Source organism: Notolabrus celidotus, chromosome 18 (genome assembly GCF_009762535.1).
Source record: "Notolabrus celidotus isolate fNotCel1 chromosome 18, fNotCel1.pri, whole genome shotgun sequence".
NCBI classification, from domain to species: domain Eukaryota; kingdom Metazoa; phylum Chordata; class Actinopteri; order Labriformes; family Labridae; genus Notolabrus; species Notolabrus celidotus.
In genome coordinates this window covers 16,425,114-16,445,065 of record NC_048289.1, presented here as the reverse complement: position 1 = coordinate 16,445,065, position 19,952 = coordinate 16,425,114, and the positions used below count along the sequence as shown (strand labels likewise).

General features: G+C 38.5%; 1 protein-coding gene across 1 annotated transcript in view; it reads left to right on the top strand.

The window, feature by feature from the left end:
• The first annotated feature begins 2,180 nt into the window (after nucleotides 1-2,180).
• The window catches only part of lrp2b (low density lipoprotein receptor-related protein 2b), a 52,449-nt gene continuing 34,677 nt past the window's right edge, over nucleotides 2,181-19,952 (top strand). The window contains exons 1-27 of the mRNA XM_034708664.1: nucleotides 2,181-2,190; nucleotides 2,272-2,394; nucleotides 2,926-3,042; nucleotides 3,220-3,334; nucleotides 5,847-5,908; nucleotides 6,150-6,266; nucleotides 6,695-6,811; nucleotides 7,008-7,151; nucleotides 8,122-8,238; nucleotides 8,417-8,545; nucleotides 8,807-8,976; nucleotides 10,242-10,465; nucleotides 10,870-11,076; nucleotides 12,198-12,400; nucleotides 12,583-12,723; nucleotides 13,246-13,455; nucleotides 13,614-13,806; nucleotides 14,025-14,150; nucleotides 14,263-14,393; nucleotides 15,220-15,357; nucleotides 15,440-15,718; nucleotides 16,411-16,650; nucleotides 16,739-16,861; nucleotides 17,058-17,174; nucleotides 18,744-19,121; nucleotides 19,283-19,531; nucleotides 19,657-19,865. Coding sequence (XP_034564555.1) covers nucleotides 2,181-2,190; nucleotides 2,272-2,394; nucleotides 2,926-3,042; nucleotides 3,220-3,334; nucleotides 5,847-5,908; nucleotides 6,150-6,266; nucleotides 6,695-6,811; nucleotides 7,008-7,151; nucleotides 8,122-8,238; nucleotides 8,417-8,545; nucleotides 8,807-8,976; nucleotides 10,242-10,465; nucleotides 10,870-11,076; nucleotides 12,198-12,400; nucleotides 12,583-12,723; nucleotides 13,246-13,455; nucleotides 13,614-13,806; nucleotides 14,025-14,150; nucleotides 14,263-14,393; nucleotides 15,220-15,357; nucleotides 15,440-15,718; nucleotides 16,411-16,650; nucleotides 16,739-16,861; nucleotides 17,058-17,174; nucleotides 18,744-19,121; nucleotides 19,283-19,531; nucleotides 19,657-19,865 — 4,389 coding nt within the window. The remainder of the gene's footprint in view (nucleotides 2,191-2,271; nucleotides 2,395-2,925; nucleotides 3,043-3,219; nucleotides 3,335-5,846; nucleotides 5,909-6,149; nucleotides 6,267-6,694; nucleotides 6,812-7,007; nucleotides 7,152-8,121; nucleotides 8,239-8,416; nucleotides 8,546-8,806; nucleotides 8,977-10,241; nucleotides 10,466-10,869; nucleotides 11,077-12,197; nucleotides 12,401-12,582; nucleotides 12,724-13,245; nucleotides 13,456-13,613; nucleotides 13,807-14,024; nucleotides 14,151-14,262; nucleotides 14,394-15,219; nucleotides 15,358-15,439; nucleotides 15,719-16,410; nucleotides 16,651-16,738; nucleotides 16,862-17,057; nucleotides 17,175-18,743; nucleotides 19,122-19,282; nucleotides 19,532-19,656; nucleotides 19,866-19,952) is intronic.

Here is a 19,952-nt window from a genome sequence, read left to right as displayed (position 1 = left end):
ATAAGCTATTTTTTTTTACAACTTTTCTAAACCAAGTGATTTGTAAAATAAATATAAAGAAATAGAAAGGAATACAGTAAAAGGGAATTACACCTATTGTGCTTTTGATTCATCATATCGTATTTTATTTTAACATATGATGCAGTTTTAAGGGTTTTAGTTTAAAGTTTAACAAAGCTCTTGAGATGTGGAAATATTTTTGCAACAACATGACAACTGATTAAATTTATTTTCTAGAAAAAGCCACAAAATAAAAAATGAATCAATCAATGACAGTTTTGAAACAAAACATATGGATATGAAATTTAAATGTTGCACAAATTAAAAGTTAGAAATTCAACACCATTGAACGTATTTTGACAAAATTTTACATCGGCATCTCTGCAAACATCTGAAAAGATGTTACAAATTTAAAATGCAAAATACCAACTTTTAATATTTTAAGTTATAAATACTATTTTGAATGCCCCAAGAATGTAAATGAATACAAAGTGCACCCCTCTATGCTGATTCGGGCATAAACCATTGCCCATGATGGGCTGTATCCTCCAAGGTCATAAGATCCACTGAGGATTCATGGTGAAGAATTAACTATCTTTTAATGGCCAAATCACATGTTTGAAGGTTCAAATGTTGCACTTAGAGTGTGGCCAAAGTGGCCATAAACATTGTAACTCATTTGTCAAGGAAACTGTAAAATTCACTTTATTTTTCAATTAAGCAACATGGAAGTCTGACATACAAAAGTGCTCCTGCTACTGAGTGTAAATAAAACAATAATGAGGGTGTGAATGACCTGTTGGACTAAAACCATGCACCCAATGAAGAGCCCATTAAAGATGAATGTTGCTGGATGTTACAATCTATCCTTTTAACTATGTGTGTAATTTTTTTTTTACAGGAAGTTGCGGTAGTACAGAGTTTCAGTGCACTAGTGGGCAGTGCATTGACATAGCTTGGAGATGTGATGGGACTAAAGACTGCACAGATGACTCAGATGAGCTGAACTGTCGTGAGTATTCCCATAGGAAAAGAAACTTAGAGAGGAGATCTCAAAAGTGTTTCATTTATGTCTCCTAGACAGCAATGAGATCTGTTTGAAAGCAAAATGAGACTTTAGCTTATGTCTCCTGTTTCTCATTCTTGCCTACAGAAAAAAGTTGCAAAAAGTCTCAACTTAGTCTCCCTTTCAGTTCAAAAGGAGATCTGGTCAAAATCTGAAATGATTCTCAGGTATTTCTCAAGTTTTGTGACTCCTTTTGAGCTCAGGTGGAGAAATCAGGGAGCTCTCTCAATTGTGTCAATCTAACCTCATCCATTTGTTTTTGTCAGACTCAGTTTTTGTGTCTCAAGTTGAGCTCAGATGGAGCACAGAAAGAGCCTGAGCTCATCTTTTCATGAACATTTATAGTGCCCTGCAAAATTAAGATTTCAATGTAATTGTCCACAAACTTACAATTCTCATTAAAACATTTGAACCACTTGCAAGATCAACAAATTAGAAGTCAAATGATTTCTTCTTTGACTTCACAATATAGTCATTCCTTTACAGTCTGTTTGGAACAAAACAACTTCACAAAGATTTAGTGAATTTGAGAGAAATTTCAAAAGATAGTGATTTCATACCAGGTATGACAGACCATTTATTTAAAATATGCGCCGCAAAAGGGCTGACCAGATTTAGCCAGATTATTACAATTAAAGAGGTGGATTATTTTGGGCGCTGGTGGCCTGGCGGTCTAAGCGCCCCACATACAGAGACAACAATCGTTGTCGCAGGGGTCACAGGTTCGATTCCCGCCGGGTGACCATTTCCTGTATGTCTTCCCCCGCTCACTACTCCCCACATTTCCTGTCCCTCTTCAGCTGTCCTGTCAAATAAAGGTAAAAAGGTCAAAAATATATTTAAAAAAGAGAAGAAAATTAGCCATTAATGAGATCTCTCATTTAAGTCTCAACTATTTCTCCTAGTGAATTTAGGAGAAACTAATGAGAACAATTTGAAACTTGAATGAGGCTGAAGCGAGAATCTCAATTTTGTCTCCGAAGACTTAGAAGAGAAAGCCTTGAGCAGTAAAATTTTCTTCTGGGTTACAACCATCACAAGAAACCCAGACAGTACCAAAAGGTGACTTAAAAACAAAATGTCTCAGGTGATTTCAGACATTTGGCACAGAGACATGTATGAGGGTGTGTGTATGTTCAAATAGAGAGCCAAGCACTCCTATTTATGTGTAAACTCTTACAATGTGTTTATGTGTTTCTTTTTAGCACCGACACAGTGCACCTCACAAGAATTTAAATGTGTGACGAGTGGCGAATGCATCTCTTCGGGATTTGTCTGCGATGGAGAGGAAGACTGCGAAGATGGCTCAGATGAACAAAGAACCTGTGGTATGCAGACCATGCAATTGAAGCCTGACTAATAACACAGAAAAGTCTCTATGAAAAGTGTTAGCTCCTCACAAAACGTGTCTAGTCTTTGAACCATTGTGATTTCTACAAAACTAAGGTAATATGTCCTGAAACATTTATCAAGATGTTGAGTATTTCCTCTTTATATTAAATAGCTGCTACTTACTTATGTGCAGAGCTAAACTCAAACCACTAGGTGGCCACAAATACCTTATGCCTTTGAAAAGGAACATGAAACTAACAATTTATATTAATATGATATTCACATTGCACATTCTTGGAATAATAGAACTGCTACCCCAAACTTAATGAGATGTATGTATCTCTTGAGTGTTTTTTTGTTGTTGTTATAATCAAGGTCATGGTTTTACCTTTTATTATTCATTATTCATTCATTTAAACCATTTTGCATTCCACATTAAGAATTAAAAAGTTACACACGACAAGTCTTATTGAAAAGCCATATATTACACTGGAAAAAAACCCCACTCATACTGGCCCTTGGTTCAGCTGGACAGACCTGCAGCCCAGACCAGTTCACCTGCCGGGAGGGCCAGTGTATCCCAGGGAAATACAGATGTGACCGTATCAAGGACTGTGTGGACAACTCTGATGAGAACAACTGCAGTAAGAGTTTTTCTTAATCCACGATGATCTTATCCAAAATGCATTTTGATTTCAGTGTAAAATTCACAAACAATAGCTACAGTGTCAGATATTTTAGTGCACCTCTTTTTTAATTGTTGAAGGGTTTTAGAGATAATTTGATATACAGTCACAAACTAAGCACTTTTTCTGTTTCAGACTATCCACAGTGTACTGAGAAGACATGTGCCAATGGGGCCTGTTACAACAACTCCCAGCACTGTAATGGGTTACAGGACTGCAGAGATGGCTCTGATGAATTCAACTGCAGTGAGTAAATAAGGCCTGTGTTAGATTTGATGATTTTGTAGATCCCCAAGACAATAAAGTTCTTATTCTATAACACTTTGACAAAAAAAATGTGAGAGCATCCTTTTTTGCTCAATTTTCTAGCTTATTAAAATTATCTTTTTGACTATAAAATTGGAACAAGTTTTTTAGCATTTGGCACATCAACACAGACCAAATTAAAGTAGTTTGAATTGAATGAGGTTATCATGGTGTAGAGATACAGACTGGAATTTAAAATGTGTCTGATGCTGCTTTAAGTACCATTTGAACAAAAAACCAGTGGTGCATAATGGCCTCATGTTTCAGAACAGCTTAAGTGACCTGATTGATGACCCTGTAGTAGATAAAAAAAAAATATATATATATATATATAAAATACTCCCTCGGGTGCTCTTCCAGTTAACAAAATGTGATGAAATTCCCCTGTAGGGTGCCCTTCCAAAAGATAAGATATGATTAAGTGCTCTATCAGATACTGTTTGGTAACTTAATTCAAATATAAGATAAGATAGAGATATACTTTATTTGTCCCCCATTGGGGGAAATTATTTTGTTACAGCAGCTTACAACACGGGACAGGGGAATACAACAATGCACTAACATAGTTAAAAATATAATAACAATAATAATAGCAATGATAAAGGTAAAACTATTACAGATGTATACACAGTATGTTCAATCCTATCTGATAAATAGATAAGGTAAGTTATTGAACGGATAAAATTGCACCAGGTTATTTAAAAAAAAAACATACACAGTATGAAGAACAGAACATAATTAATGGAAGGTTAATGGCTTAAGTTTCATAATTAGTGAAATCTTAAACTCAGGTGTTAGCACTAAACAAAATTATATCATCTGATTCGTGTATTCAATTGAGCTACTCAGTTTTAAAAATGACCATGTACAAAATGATTTTCCTAGCTAGATTTGGAGCATCATGCAATTCTTTCAGCAGTATTTGTTTTCAATTGAAGAATTAAAAAATCACCAAAATGCAGGAAATTAGGATTTTTTTCCCTACACACAACAATTTCAAAAGAAGCTAGCTTCTCACTGAAATACTCTGAGTATTTTAATTTTATATTAAATTTATATTTATACAAAACATTAACATTACCACTAGTAATACTAGGGGTAGTAGTAGCAGTGGTATTGGACGCAAATGTCACTTGCGGTCACCATCTTAGTGTGGTTTAAGCAAGGCTAATGTCATTGACAAACCAGACCTCATTAAGCAGCAGACTGAATAATTCAGTTGAGTACAAGAGTGGCTTTGACTCTGTGGATGTTTTCAAAACACAAGTGCAAGTGTCCTCAAAAGCTCACTGTATATATATTTATTTGTTCTTTTTGATAATCTTTGTTAGTGGCATTAATCTCAAGTTAGCTATTATGTAAGCTAGCTTAACACTTTGGTCCTCAAATCTGATAAGATGCTAAAACTGGCAGTGGAAATATACTTGATGGACTCACTCTTGTAGTGTATTTTTATTTTAATGAATATTATTTTCATTCTTCTATTCTAGATATTGCTGTTTTCTTTCCAGTATTTATGTAGCCTCGAGCTTTGAACATTTTGGTAATGCTAACAAACATACACAATACATAATAATAATAATGATAATAATAATAATAATAATAATAATAATAACAATAACAATACTACTACTACTACTACTACTACTACTACTACTACTAATAATAATAATAATAATAATAATAATAATAACAATAATAATAATAATAATAATAATAATAATAATGATAATGATAATAATAATAATACCAATACTACTACTACTACTACTACTACTACTACTACTACTAATAATAATAATAATAATAATAATAATAATAATAACAATAATAATAATAATAATAATAATAATAATAATGATAATGATAATAATAATAATACCAATACTACTACTACTACTACTACTACTACTACTACTACTACTACTACTACTTATAATAATAATAATAATAATAATAATAATAATAATAATAATAATAATAACAATAATAAAAATAAAAATAATAAAAATAATAATAATAACAATAATAATAATAATAGTAATAATAATAATAATGATAATAATAATAATAATAATAATAATAATAATAATAATAATATAAATAGTAATAATGATAAATAATAATAATGCATTTTATTTATAGGCGTCTTTCTTGACACTCAAGATCACCTTAGATCATTAAAACAAACAGAGTTTAAATAACAAACAGTAATAAAATACAATTTAAAAAGTTTTAAGTGAATGGACAGTGGAGTTGTGGTCAGATGGAGTAAGCCAGTTTAAACAGAAGAGTTTTGAGTTTGGATTTAAAATGTGGGAGTGAGTCAGTATTACGGAGGTCAGGTGGGAGAAAGTTCCAGAGCTGGGGAGCAGAGTGTCGGAAGGCTCTGCTCCCCATGCGAGCAGGTGGGACAGTGAGATAGATGGATGAGGAGGATCTGAGGGTGTGGACAGGTGTGGCGGTATAAAGGAGGTCAGAGAGATATGGAGGGGCAAGGTTGTGTATGGATTTGAAGGTGAGGAGAAGTATTTTGTAGTTGATCCGGTCTGTGATGGGGAGCCAGTAATAATAATAGCTTTGGTTGACTCAGTGGTTTGCTTCACAGTTATTTTGCTGACTCAGATTCAAACTTATTTTAATGTTGCTGTATTTCAGTTTGCCAGCTTAAAACTAAATTTTAGTAACTGTCTGCAGCACTTCAAATGGGACTGTTCACAACTATTCAATCACTTCTCTTACCATGGTTTTCTTCTCAGCTTCACAGCACTGTCCCATCCACCAGTTCGAGTGTACAAACGGGTACTGTGTTCCACATTCCTTTGTGTGTGACCATTGGGACGATTGTGGGGACAACAGTGACGAACAAGGCTGTGGTAAGTATACAGTGGCGCAGTTTACAGTGCATTAATTTAGGTCAATTTAAATGGTAATGTATATTACTAGTAAGTTGACAGTTGTATCTTGTTAGAATGATTGCAATAACTTGCTAAGACTTCAATATAATTCAGCATTTCCCTAATTAAGGCAACATTTCTATGCCACCTGCGATGGTAGTCAGCAATTTAATTAATTTATTAGAATTAGAGGTACATCTATTGTATTGTCTAAATACAATAAAAAGGTATATATACTTATAATAAATGGTTTATTGCATTTTAATATGATGTATGATGTATTCTTGGTGTATGCATATGCTTTTAGTTTTTAAAAACATTCATCACAAATATTCAGTGTTCCCAGAAACTGTGAAAGCTTCAGTGGATAAAAGACCAAATGTTTGTTGTATCTTGTTGTTTATAAGTTTACCAGAGCTGTAGTGGCAATGAGTTCACATGCTCCAGTGGTCGTTGTATTCCTCAAATGTGGGTGTGTGACAAGTTCAACGACTGTGGGGACTACAGTGATGAGAGCGGATGTGGTAAGAAAAGTTACCTGTGAGGGAACTTTAGAATAAACATTAACAGCTATTTTAAAACATTGCATGAGAGTTAACTGGATTGATAAAGTTCAAATTCAGACACAAAATAATCCTTTTTTCTTCAAGTTCAAAGATACTCCATTGTGATATTTTTAATAGATGATGTCATCACAATTGTTTTTATGGTTTTTTTTAGATAGTAACTCTCGGGGCTGTTACCCTGGGGAGTGGGGATGCCCAGGCTCAACACTTTGTATACCAGTGGACAAGGTGTGTGACGAAAAACCTGACTGCCCCAGAGGAACAGATGAGACCAATTCCACAGCACAGCAAACCTGCAGTAAGTTACAAACAATGACGTTACATACACTGAAGTGAAAAGTCTACACAAATGCCCCCGAAACAGCCACACAAAACATGTTGAAAAATATGTAGTGACATACATGTTGACTATTTGAGACAAACCAGTTAATGTGTCGAACATAACCACTCATGAACCACTTTCATAACGCTATAAATGTAGGTGCAAGGGTTTTTGACTTTATAGTGTGTAAATGTTTCTCAGAAATCAGCTGTTGTCACTGTAATGATCATAGCTTCTCCCTTCCGTATCACTTCCTTCACACAAACCTGGTTTAAGATTAACCTTTTTCTGGATCTCAGTGCACTAAAGGCCTTCAGAGTCTCTCCTAATGGTGGCCATAAAGCTGCTTCTGTTCTAGTTATGATGCTGTGGCATAAAATAAACTATGTAGATGGTGTGATGGAACTCATAAATAAACTGGACACTGGACACAGAAGACTCAGGAGACTCTGACGGCTTACGTTGAAATAGTTTATGTAGAACTCGATCGAGGAGAATAACATAACAGTACACAGGCAGGGGAGTGTAGTGCAATGCCAAGTCAGTTCTGTCAGACAAATCCTCAGGCATGTACCTTTATTCCCCAAAAGATGGCACTAAAGTTAGATAACCATATTTGGACAATAGGAAACAAAACAATTGGGAAGAAGAGCTGTGCTCTAGTCTGGAGACAGTCAGTTGGTCACAACACACAGATAAAGACAGGAGCAGAGAGAAAGACATTGATTACTACACTGACCCTGTCTCGCCTATCCCCCAGTACCCACAGCTGACATAGGAAGGAAGTTACTCTGCCCCTGACACTTAGACTGGAAAAATACAAGAGTTAAACATTCTTACATACATATATATAAGACTATGAAAATTCCACGACAGATGGCTGAAAAATCTGTATGTGTTTCCAAGATTTATCAGGATGTTGATTTGTTTGATATTTTGCTTCCAGGCCTGGATCAGTGCTCCAGCTTGAGCTGCGAGTACCTCTGCCATCCGTCTCCTCAAGGAGGTTCTTGTTACTGCCCGGATGGCTTCATTGTAGCCAATGATAGTCGTACCTGTGTAGGTGAGTGACGAATATAAAGCATAGAGGCTTCTTCAGAAGCTCCTTTAAATGCATGCTTTTGCACTTTCAAAAATGAGTAAAACTAGAGACCTGTTTTCAGTTAAGCTTCCAAAAGTGTAGCTGTGGTTCACAGCACTGGAGTTCCAAATTACAGGTACTGTTTTTTTCTCTTCTCTAGACTACGATGACTGTCAGATCTGGGGGATCTGTGACCAGCTGTGCGAAGATCGTCCCGGGACACACCACTGTAGCTGTGCTGATGGATACTTCCTGGAGCATGGTCAAGTCTGCAAAGCCAATGTGTCAGGTACAGGGAATCACATAGTAGTTGCATGCAGTGTCTTCATACTACTGCATAATCTGTGGGATAATTCAAAGATCCTCAAACAGATGTTTGCTTTTTGGACCGCTCTATTTGTTAATAAGGAACCCAAATACATCAATTTCTAATCCAGGATGTAAAACTGTCAGATAAGGAAATATAATATTAATAAAACGCACTGGAAGTTAATCATTTTCAAGTTAAATTCACTGCTCCTGTCTGATGTGTGTGTGTGTCTCCTCCCAGGTGGATTACCACAGCTCATTTACACCAATGGAGGAGATGTGATGATTGGTGATATACACGGGCGCTTTGTTAGAACTCTGGTGCCATCTCAGGGCAAAGGTTACTCTGTTGGGGTGGCATACCACATTTACAGCAGCACAGTCTTCTGGAGTGATACATACACTAAAAAGGTCAGTTTGGTCCATTGACCCGGTTATTTATGATCACAGTTTCATTGCCACTACTGTCTTACTTTTTCATTCAGTAATCCCAATCCTGTATTGAGTCACAAGAATCCTAATAATGCTGAACCCTTAGTTTTGGTAAGGGATACACACCACTGTAGAAAAAATTACTGGTCAGGATATCCCCTTCACTCCCAGCTTGTTTATTTTGGGTGACCCCTCTGCTCTAGGTAGCCTGGCTCCACCACTTGCAGACTGGACCCAGACTGTCCTTATGTTAGGAAGGAAAACTTTATTTAAAGAATGGAAGGCCTCCTCAGCACCAGTTTTATCTTCATGGTACACCTCTCTTGGTCAGCTTGCTGCCCTGGAAAGATTATCGTACAGGCTTCTAGATCGGGTGGAGGAGTATGACTTGAAGTTGGGGCATCATCACTTGTTTTTATTGTCTGACTGAGGACGTTTCCAACTCAGAAAAGAAGATGATTTCAGTTGAACTACAATAATGATGTAAACAATTGTGGGAATACTGTGGTACAACTCAACAAGAAACGCTGTCAAATTTTAAGCTGTCTGTGTCTGTTTTTGTTTATTTATTTATTTTTGTGTGTATGTAGTGGTTGTTATGTTATATTTGTGTGTACTGGTTTGTTTATGTGTGTATCATAGACTGTAAATAAAAATGGACAGCGTTGCTCCGTCTCTTCCCGTTGTACAGTTCTGAAGCCAAAAAATCCCTCTCCTGGGCGCAGCCATTGTGCAGCCAGAGCCTGTGAAGCCTTTGTAATAAGCTCCGCCCTACAGCGTAACGTCACAAGACGCTGTTTGTACTTTGAAGTTTTGTTCTACGGCGGCTGTGAATCAAAGGAAACCCGGAAGTAAAACCACGTTTTTTAAACTCTAATAACTAACGAAAAATAAACTTTTCAGAAAAAAGAGGCCTTGGACACAAAACAGTCAAATACTAACTACATATAACCACATCAAACGGATATGAGAAACATTCGTACGACGTGTATTTATTTTTTAAAGTTTGACCTATACTGCAGCCAGCCACCAGGGGGCAGTCACACTGCTGAAAGCCTCACCACCAGGGCCGTATCCGGCACGCTTGGTGTGAATGTAATTGTATCGTGTTTATTTTAGTTCTAGGTGGTCCTTCCCATTCAGGATGCCACTGCTTGTTTATGCTTGTTAACTGTGAAAATAACAATAAAAAACTATGAATCATAAAATAATAATAATGCTGAACCCTTTCATTCCTCTCCCAGGTTTACTCTGCAAACTACAATGGGGATAACATTAAGGAGATTCTTAAATTTTCAGTCCACAATGTCCAGAACCTTGCAGTGGATTGGATCAACTTCAAACTATACGTCTTAGAAGCCATGGTGGAGCGTATCGATATGTGCGACTTTGATGGAGGGAATCGGGTCACACTGGTGGCTGAAAACCTGCAGACTCCTCATGGGCTGGCCCTGGACCCTACAGTTGGGTGGGTTTGAATGTTTTAACCTTCTAGAGCTGCTTCAAAAGCTCCTGAAATGGGAATGGTTGTGAGGAATGAGCCTAGCATGCTCTTACTTTGCATTTTTTCAGTACTTTTAGAGGTTGGATTTCTGTTCGTCTTACAAAACAAAATTACACAAATTTTGGCAAGCTGGTCTGGAGTCAGACAATGTTATTTGTGCAAAATAACATGTTTACTTGTCACTGTTATTTGAGTAGAGTGTAAGGTTAGAGAAGATAAAAATGTATTGATCTGATATTGGAGGGAATTATTTCGTTACAGCAGCTCAAAAAGTCAATGTCAAGAAAAATGGTAAAAGGAATAATAAAGAAAAAAAACATCAAATACAAATACAGGCTCCTTTAACTTGATTTTTATTTGTTTTGCAGCTACATGTTTTTCACAGACAAGGGCATTGCGAGTGAGCAGATGAAGCTGGAACGGGCCTTCATGGACGGCAGCAATCGTTTAGAGCTGGTGAAGGGCGGACTCGGCATTCCAACAGGAATCACCCTGGATATTGTCACACAGAGGGTCTACTGGTCTGACAGCCACTTTGACACTGTGGAGACTGTCACCTACAGTGGTTTGGACAGGTAAAAGCGGCACACGTGAACAACATTAAACATTAACATTAAAGTAGAATTGTTAAAATAGGGATATTAGTTCTTAAGAGGCTCTGCTGTAGCCTGCAGTGCGATATTTGGTATTCACGAGTACAACCCTCACACAAAATATGGACTTGTTTCCCCAAAACAGTAGCCAGCACATCAGTTATACATAATATGGATGCCACAAACAGCTACTATTTTAGAGTGGCAAGGAAGAGCTGGTTTCAACAAATCTATCTCATGGCAATAGCACGAACATTACAGTGCGTTGTAAGCAGAGAAGGAATCAGATCCATTGACTGTATAAAATATGGACGTAGTATCCGTGACGTCACCCATCTGTTTCTGAAGAGCTGTTTTGAGGCCAATCGTCGGTGGCAGCCATATTGCTGCTGTTGAGTGATTGCGATATAAAGAGGTGGAGTTTGAGCCTCCTAGCCAACAGCTACAGTGTTCCTGCAGTCAGCTGTGCCTCTCACTGGAAGACCCGTAATCTCAATATCTTCGAAATTGCTGCGTTAGAAAAAAATTCACCCCCTCACAGTGAGAGGACATCGAGAAATGAGCTATCTAGACTTCACTCGTCTTTTGAACCAGGCGGTAAACATGTTTATTTCTGCTGTAAAGATCGTCTTTTTCCCATTCATGTGTATGTGACTTCCGGTAATTCCGGAGCCAGCCTCAAGCGGATCCTTGATGAACTTCAGTTTTTAGCACTTCCGCATTTGACTCGTATTTTTAGACTGGAGGTTGCTGCTTGATCAGATCTAGCAAAATGCCCTGTGTCATTTTTTTTCAATCACTCATTTTTTTATTCCAGTTAATTCAAATCAGTAGATCACAAATCAGAGCAGATTTCTGTCTATGTTTCTCCTCGGTCAGTAAAGAACTTAAGGAGAAGCCACAAACAGAGCTGTAGCTAAAGCAAGCTTGTTTCATACAACAATAGCAATCATCACATTTAAACAGGGTTATTTCAATATTGCCCCACACCCCCAAAAAAGAAGAAAGATGTACTGTTTTACCAACATTGACCATTTCTAAACAATAATGCTTCCATGTTGTGCTCTCCAAGTTGTCCATTCTCAAGTGCTGTCAATCCACAGAAAAATTGTCCTCAGTGGTGGGACCCAGGCCCCTTACCCTTTTGGAATTGCTGTGTTTGAAAACCACGTTTTCTTCACTGACTGGACTAAGATGGGTGTGGTGAGAGCCAACCGCTTCAACGGCAGCAATCCAACACTCCTATATCGTACGGCAAAGCGACCAGGCCAGGTTGTTATCTCGCATCGTGTCCTGCAACCTGTTGGTAAGGAGACACAGATGTTGCACTGTGTTTGCTCAGGTGGAAGTGAAGCAATAGTCCTGCCTGGACATAATATTGTGTCCTTGCTGTTTTTTTTTCTCCTATGAAGACTTTCTTTCAATATTAGCATATGAGTGCAACACTCTCTCTCTTCTCCTGTTTAACTCCTCTGTCATGGCCCACAGTGATGAACCCTTGCGGGAGACACAACGGTGGCTGTCAGCACATTTGTGTATTGAGTCATCGCACAGACAACGATGGTTTGGGTTACCGCTGCAAGTGCCGCCATGGCTACGATTTGCAGCCGGATCTTAGGACCTGCTTCAGTGAGTATTTACTTAGTGTGAGAGCGCAACATGATGTTCCGAGTTAAGCAACCTTTTGAGTGTGCAAAAATGAGATCGTACTAATTTACAAATGAACAGTCTTTTACATACAAAAAAAATAAAATTAAAATATACAATAACTTATTTGAACCGCTCAATCACAAACAGTAATAATACATTTTTAGCACTAACACAGTCAAATAAGTGCTTTCTTTTTTAAAACAAACACTGCCTAGACCTTTGATTTGTAAAATCTGGTTCCCCTGGTGGGCCTTGAAAATACTACAGATGGTCCCAATAGGTCTTCTGAAATTCATAAATGAAAAGCTGTTTTTCAGTTTAACATCTCACTATTTGTCTTTGCATTCTTTAATACATCTAAAAGTGTACATGTGGGAATATTTTATTTTGCTGTGCCAAAAAAAAAAACCTTATACTAAATAGAAATAAACACGAGAATTCTGGCTCAATACGGGAGTATGTTAAGCTGCTTGTAAACATCATCTCCCACTCTTTGAACAGAGCTGAAGGACTACCTGCTGTTGGCCACCTCTCTGGGAGTGCGAGGAATACCACTGAATATATCGCTCCAGGAGGACGTCACCCTGCCTCTGTCAGGACTTTCGACGTCCTTCTCTGGCTCTGCTGTGGAGTTTGACGGCAATGAAGAGGCTATTCTCTACAACGACAGGTCCAGAGGCCTTGTCTATAAGTCCAATCTCAACGGCACAGGTGAATCTCATGAAATTAAATAGTAAATGCACTAAGTGTTTAGGATTTGTGCCAAATAATTTGTAACTTAATTTGTCCCCTTGTGATCGAATCATAGACTCCAAACCCAATCCTGTGTACCTAACCTCCCTGTGTTAACTTTCTTTATGCTTTCTCAGTCCAACAGATCTTAACCGGCTACAGAGTGGGAACCATTGATGCCATGGCCTATGACTGGACCTCCAAAGTTTTGTTTTGGACCACAAGCAGCTACAAGTCGGTGGTGGCCTTCAGGGTCACAGACAAGTCCAGACGGGACATTGTGACGGGACTGAGGAACCCTAAAGGAATCGCAGTGAGTCCAAGCGCAGGGTGAGTGCTTAGATTTATCTGGTTAGAATGCAGAAGAGCTGTTACAGCAGATTGACGTGTTTCACAATCTAGTGATACTTTACAGTGATGATCAAAGTAAAAACTGTGTTTAGTGCCCTTTTAAAAAGTACTGTAATTTGTAAACTTTTGATGGATTATTAATTGAAATCAGGATTAAATCTGCGCTCTCTTGTGTCTTGTAAAATGCGGATCCACAGCTACTTGTTCTGGTCTGACTGGTACCGTCCGGCAGTCATAATGAGAGGCTTCACTGATGGCAGCAACGCTGTTCCTTTGGTTAACACCACCCTGGGATGGCCTTATGGACTCGCTGTTGACTATGTGTAAGCACAACAAGCACCAGCAGGAAGAAAGAGCTATTCTAGTGGACAACATAACTTGAATAATAAGGACTAAAAGACTGAATGTTGTTTGATCTATGGTTTTCCTCCACAGGATGGACCGGCTGTACTGGGTGGATTCCCAGTTGGATCAAATTGGTCACATTGGATTTGAAGGATATGACAGACAGACGTTTACCAATATCGGTCAAATCACTTCACCCTTTTCTCTCACGGTTTATTCAGGTTGGTTTCTTCATCTCTTATTACAATTCCCACTTAAACGATGAAACATTATTTGGGGCTTATAATCTTCTTTGAAAGAATCGGGAAAAAAAACACTGCTGTGAATTAAATTTGATTTGATAGTGTTTATTTCGAACATGGAAAAGACACAAAAAAGACCCCAAAAAACAAACATTATATACAACGCAAATATCACTCATATGAATTGTATTTTCAAATCCGAAAAGGTGTGGGAAAAAGTTAAACTTATTGAATTCCAATCCCAATTTTTTTTTATTTTTAACCATTATCCTTTTTTTTATTTTGGATTATTGTAAATCAATTACTGAATTAATTAATTAATTAATATTTTTCAAATTAAATTAAATTAAATTAAATCAAATTACATTTTGGACATTTCATAAAAGCTCATCTGTATTTGCATTCAGACCACAACAGTGTAAACAGCTGGTTACTTGAGTTATGAATTGCTATAACATATATGACAGTGATGCACAAAATAGCAGTGTTCAAATATTTAAGCTAATCAGAAACAGAAAATGCAGCGTTAATAAGAAAATGCACAATAAAAATAGACCAGAGACTCAATACATAATGCATTCTGGGAAAAGCAATTGCCTGTCATGTCTTTGAGAAATCTTATTCCTACTACACTATATTTATTTTTTCTCATATCATAATTAAATAATATCTAAAGCAATGAGTTTACATTGTTATAAACATTCAACACTGTTCCACTAAAATAATATAATGAGCTTCTTATTTTGTTTTTGGTCTTAATTGAGTTCCTGTTTAAAATGCTGACCAATCTCTTTCTGTTTTCTAGACTTCCTTTATGTTTCTGATACAAGGACCAGAGCAATATTTGAGATGAGGAAGAGGGACGGAGGAGGAAACATTATGATCAGACAAGGAGTATCAGGCATCATGAATGTCAAAGCTTACACAGCCGACCTCCACAGCAGTAAGTTCACACACAGCAAGGCTTTAAGTTTGATTATGCCAGATGATGAAGATGATCTAGAAATTACTTCTTTTTCTAACAGCATTCACCAGCCGGTGCAATGCGGTCCCCAACGGGCACTGTAGCCACTTCTGTTTCCCAACGCCATCCTACAATCGAGTGTGTGGCTGTCCGTACGGCATGAAACTCCAGGCCAATCAGAGGGACTGCATCAAAGACGATTCTGTTCCCCCACCTGACAACAACTGCGGAGACCTCTCCTTCGAATGCGATGAAGGACGCTGTAGACCCAACTCCTATCGCTGTGATGGAATCATTGATTGCGTGGATCAGACTGATGAGGCCAACTGCACAGATACAGGTGAGTGTTTCAGTATATGTGAACATCAGGAGCATTTTATATATTTGAATATTTTTATTACATTTTTCAACACATAAGACACAATATTAAACATACTGAACACAATACAAAATGACCTTACGCACTTGCATACACCTGAGTAGATTGAAATACATCACTGGAGAGGGTATTATTTGGGTTAAACTGAAATCATACACAAATTTGAAATCAATAAGTGGAATCTCATTGGCAGGGGTTCTTCCTACATAGTGCAGAAATGTTTGCCATATCCCTATAAACTTATTGAGTGAACCCTGGGTCATGTATCTTAGTTGCTCCCCCCTGAGGTGGCTCAAAATGTCTTCTAATACCTCGGTCCAGAAGAAGCCTAAGCTTGGACAGGCCCAAAACATATAACTGAGGGTGCTTGGATCACACCTACACCTTGGACAGTTTTCATTTGTTCCCAGATAGAATTTAGCCACTCTGCTGTTGGACAAATGGAGCCTATGCATCACTTTAAACTGCATTTAACCCATGTCTGATACATATGGACGCTGTATGTACTAGTCCCACTGCTCTCTGTTACACCGCCCCAGATATGTCCACACCAACTTCTTCTTCCCACTGCTGTTAAATGTGGTCAAGTAAGGGGGCAGGAGCGTTTTAAGCCAGCAACTTTATCTCTCCACTCTTCCTGCCTCTTATATCAGGCGCGACCTGCTCTCCTCGAGCGTTCACCTGCAACAACAAACACTGCATCCTAAACAGTTGGCGCTGTGATGGCATGGACGACTGCGGTGACGGCTCTGACGAAGTGAACTGTCCCACTCGCCGCCCTACGACCTGCGCCGCAGATTACTTCACCTGCGATAACCTCAGGTGTATCTCTAAGGTGTGGTTGTGTGACGGTGACAACGACTGTGGGGATGGCTCTGACGAACACAACTGCAGTAAGTATAGTGTGTGCGTCTGTTTTTTAACTCAGCTGCCTAACTAGATTAAAGGACATAAATCAAAATGATTTCATTTGATTGACAGATTCAACCATAACCACTTGCCCTCCAAACTACTACCTGTGTCCTGACCACCGCTGCATCTACAGCTCATATGTGTGTGATGGAGACCAGGACTGCCTGGATGGATCTGATGAGGCAAACTGTGGTAGGAATCACTGTGAAGTGACTCTGTTTTGTGCTCTGTTTAATTTATTTTGATGTTTATTTGTGACAGAACATGTCCTTCGTGAGCTAAAGAGATTCATTCATAGATTCAACACACATTTTTTCCCTGGAAACAATTCAGTTTTATCTGCAAACATATCATTCCCTTCTTAACTTTTTCTCCTCTCTACCTCAAGAGTTTAACTGTGACTCCCATGAGTTTTCCTGTGCCAGCGGAGACCAGTGCATCAGTCCGAGCTATAGGTGTGATGGCGTGTTCGACTGCAGGGACCATTCTGATGAACGAGACTGTCGTAAGCAAGCAACACTCTGCTTCAAGCTATATAAACATACATGATTGTATTTTGATATAAGTGCAGTCAAACTATAAAAACTAACCTTATTAAATACAGCCTTTGTGGTAAATTACCAATTAATTGAGTACTTTTATAATGTAGGAGGCATTACATTATAGGCAGTTGTTCTCTTGGGCAGGTAAAACGTTTAGAATTTTTTTTATACATTATGTTCAGGTGATTAATCTGCTTTCATTTTTTACGCATTATTTTCTCTGTGATAAATCAATGGAAATCAACACATTAAAGCTCCCGTGAACAGTTTTTAGTTGGTTATAAAAAAGACTTGAGTTCATACCATAGACTGTATAAAATATGGACGTAGTATTTATGACATCACCCATCTGTTTCTGAAGCGCTGTTTTGAGGCCAATCGTCATCAGCAGTCATATTGCTGCTGTTGGGCGATTGTTACGTAAAGAGGCGGAGTTTGAGCCTTCTAGCTAACAGCTACAGTGTTCCAGCCTGTCATCAAGTCAGCTGTGCCTCTCATTGGAGGACTCGTAATCTCAATATCTTCAAAATTTCTGCGTTAGAAAAAAATTCACCCCTCGTACAGTGTGTGCCGATCAAGAAATGAGCTATCCAGACTACACTCGTCTTTTGTACCAGGCTGCGAACATGTTTATTTCTGCTGTAAAAATCGCCTTTTTTGAATTGGTGTATATGTGGTTTCCGGTACTTCCGGAGCCAGCCTCAAGCAGATCCTTGATGAACAGCAGTTTTTAACATTTTCGCATTGGACTCATATTTTTAGACCGGAGGTTGCTGCTTGGTTCATACTTATCCATCTATTGGAACAAAGAAAGAAAACAAGACCATCAGGGGTCATTTTTACAGGATTATGCTTGTTACCACTGCCAGAGGGTGGGCATCAGACAGTGAGTTACAGCTGGCTGCAGATGCAGCCTTTGTTTACATTTTCCAAAACAAAGATTTACAGTGTGTGATATATTTTACTATTTAAAGATGGCAGCACAAGATTTATTTTCAGAAAAACATCAGCAAAGAGACCGAGAGATTTTGTCTGTTTTGTCCAGAGGGGGCTCCAAAATCAACACAAACCAAAAGTTCCTTACATGAGCTTTAATTTTACAGTCCTAAATATTATCATTTAAAAAGTAACAAAAAATATATAATGTCTATTTTAATAATGTAAAAATGTTACATTTCAGTTTAATGGTTGATTAATCAGATTAAAAATGTGCATCGGGCACAGATTTAGCCTAATGGTTAATTTGCGCACCCATGAAGCGGTTGGCCCGGGTTTGAATCCAGCCTGAGGCATCTTTCCCACATGTCATTACCCACTCTCTCCCACTTCCCTACACCATCCACTGTCCTCTCCTCTATAAAAAATAAAAGCGTAAAAGCCCCAAAAATATAACTTTAAGAATATATATATATACATATATATATGCATCGACATTGACCATTAATAAAAAACATATTATACCTTTAGCTTAGTTGGTGATTCCCTTTCCTTTGATGAGCTCTAAAATCTTGACATATCTGTGCCCCTTCCAGCCACTCGAGGTCCAGGCTTGTGCCACGATGACGAGTTCCAGTGCCAGACCGACGGTTTCTGCATACCAGACATGTGGGAGTGTGACGGCCATCCAGACTGTGAAGACGGATCAGATGAACACACCTCCTGCGAACCTGTTACCTGCAGATCAAACTATTTCCAGTGCGCCAACAAGATATGCATTCCAACGAGCTGGTTGTGCGATGGCGATAACGACTGCCGGGACATGAGTGATGAACAAAACTGCCCTACCCCTCCATTCAGTTGTCCCTCAGGACAGTGGCTGTGCCCCACCGACCAGCTGTGCATCGACCTGGACAAGGTGTGCAACGGCCAGAGGGACTGCCCTAACGGAGCTGATGAATCACCTATCTGCAGTAAGCTTTACAATTTTATTTATTGGTCTTTATATTTAGAAAGTATTGCTTGAAACGGAAGAAAATGCTTTTCAAAATCCAAAACATACAACACCAAAAAAAATGTAGTCATATAATGAGTATAGCAGAGTTTTAACTCACTGTCATCACATTTCTTAAAGATCAAGATGACTGCGTGCTGAACAACGGCGGCTGCAGTGACGGCTGCGTCCAAGGACCATTTGGGGCTCAGTGCACCTGTCCGTCAGGATATCAGCTCCTCAACGACTCTAAGACCTGCGACGACATCAATGAGTGTCTGATCCCAGGTTTCTGCAGCCAGGAATGCTTCAACGAGAGAGGAACTTTCCGGTGTTACTGCTCACATGGTTACCTCCTGGAGCCTGACGGTCGCACCTGCAAAGCTACAGGTGAGCAACAACCACCATGTGTCAAAATAAAGCTGCCACTAAACTGTTTCACATTTGTTATCACCAAGGTTACATTTGTGCATAGTATGTACATGTATATGTCAAGATGTTTTTTCTGCCTGTAGACCAACTAGCAGCGGTACTTCTGGTTGCCAAGCGTAGCCAGATCATCGCCAACAAAATCAACATGAAACCACCCCAGCTGCGTCCGGTGATCAGCGGTTCAAGCATCGTAACTGTGGACTTTGATCGTGTAACCTCCAGAATCTACTGGGCTGATGCCTCACAGAAGAAGATATGGAGCTCTTTCCAGAATGGCACCGACAAACGACAAGTAAGAGAACAATAATGGCGTATTAAAGCTAGAGATTTCAAACACTGTTAGAGACCAGCTGGAGACGCCCTAGATGAAAGAGTACTA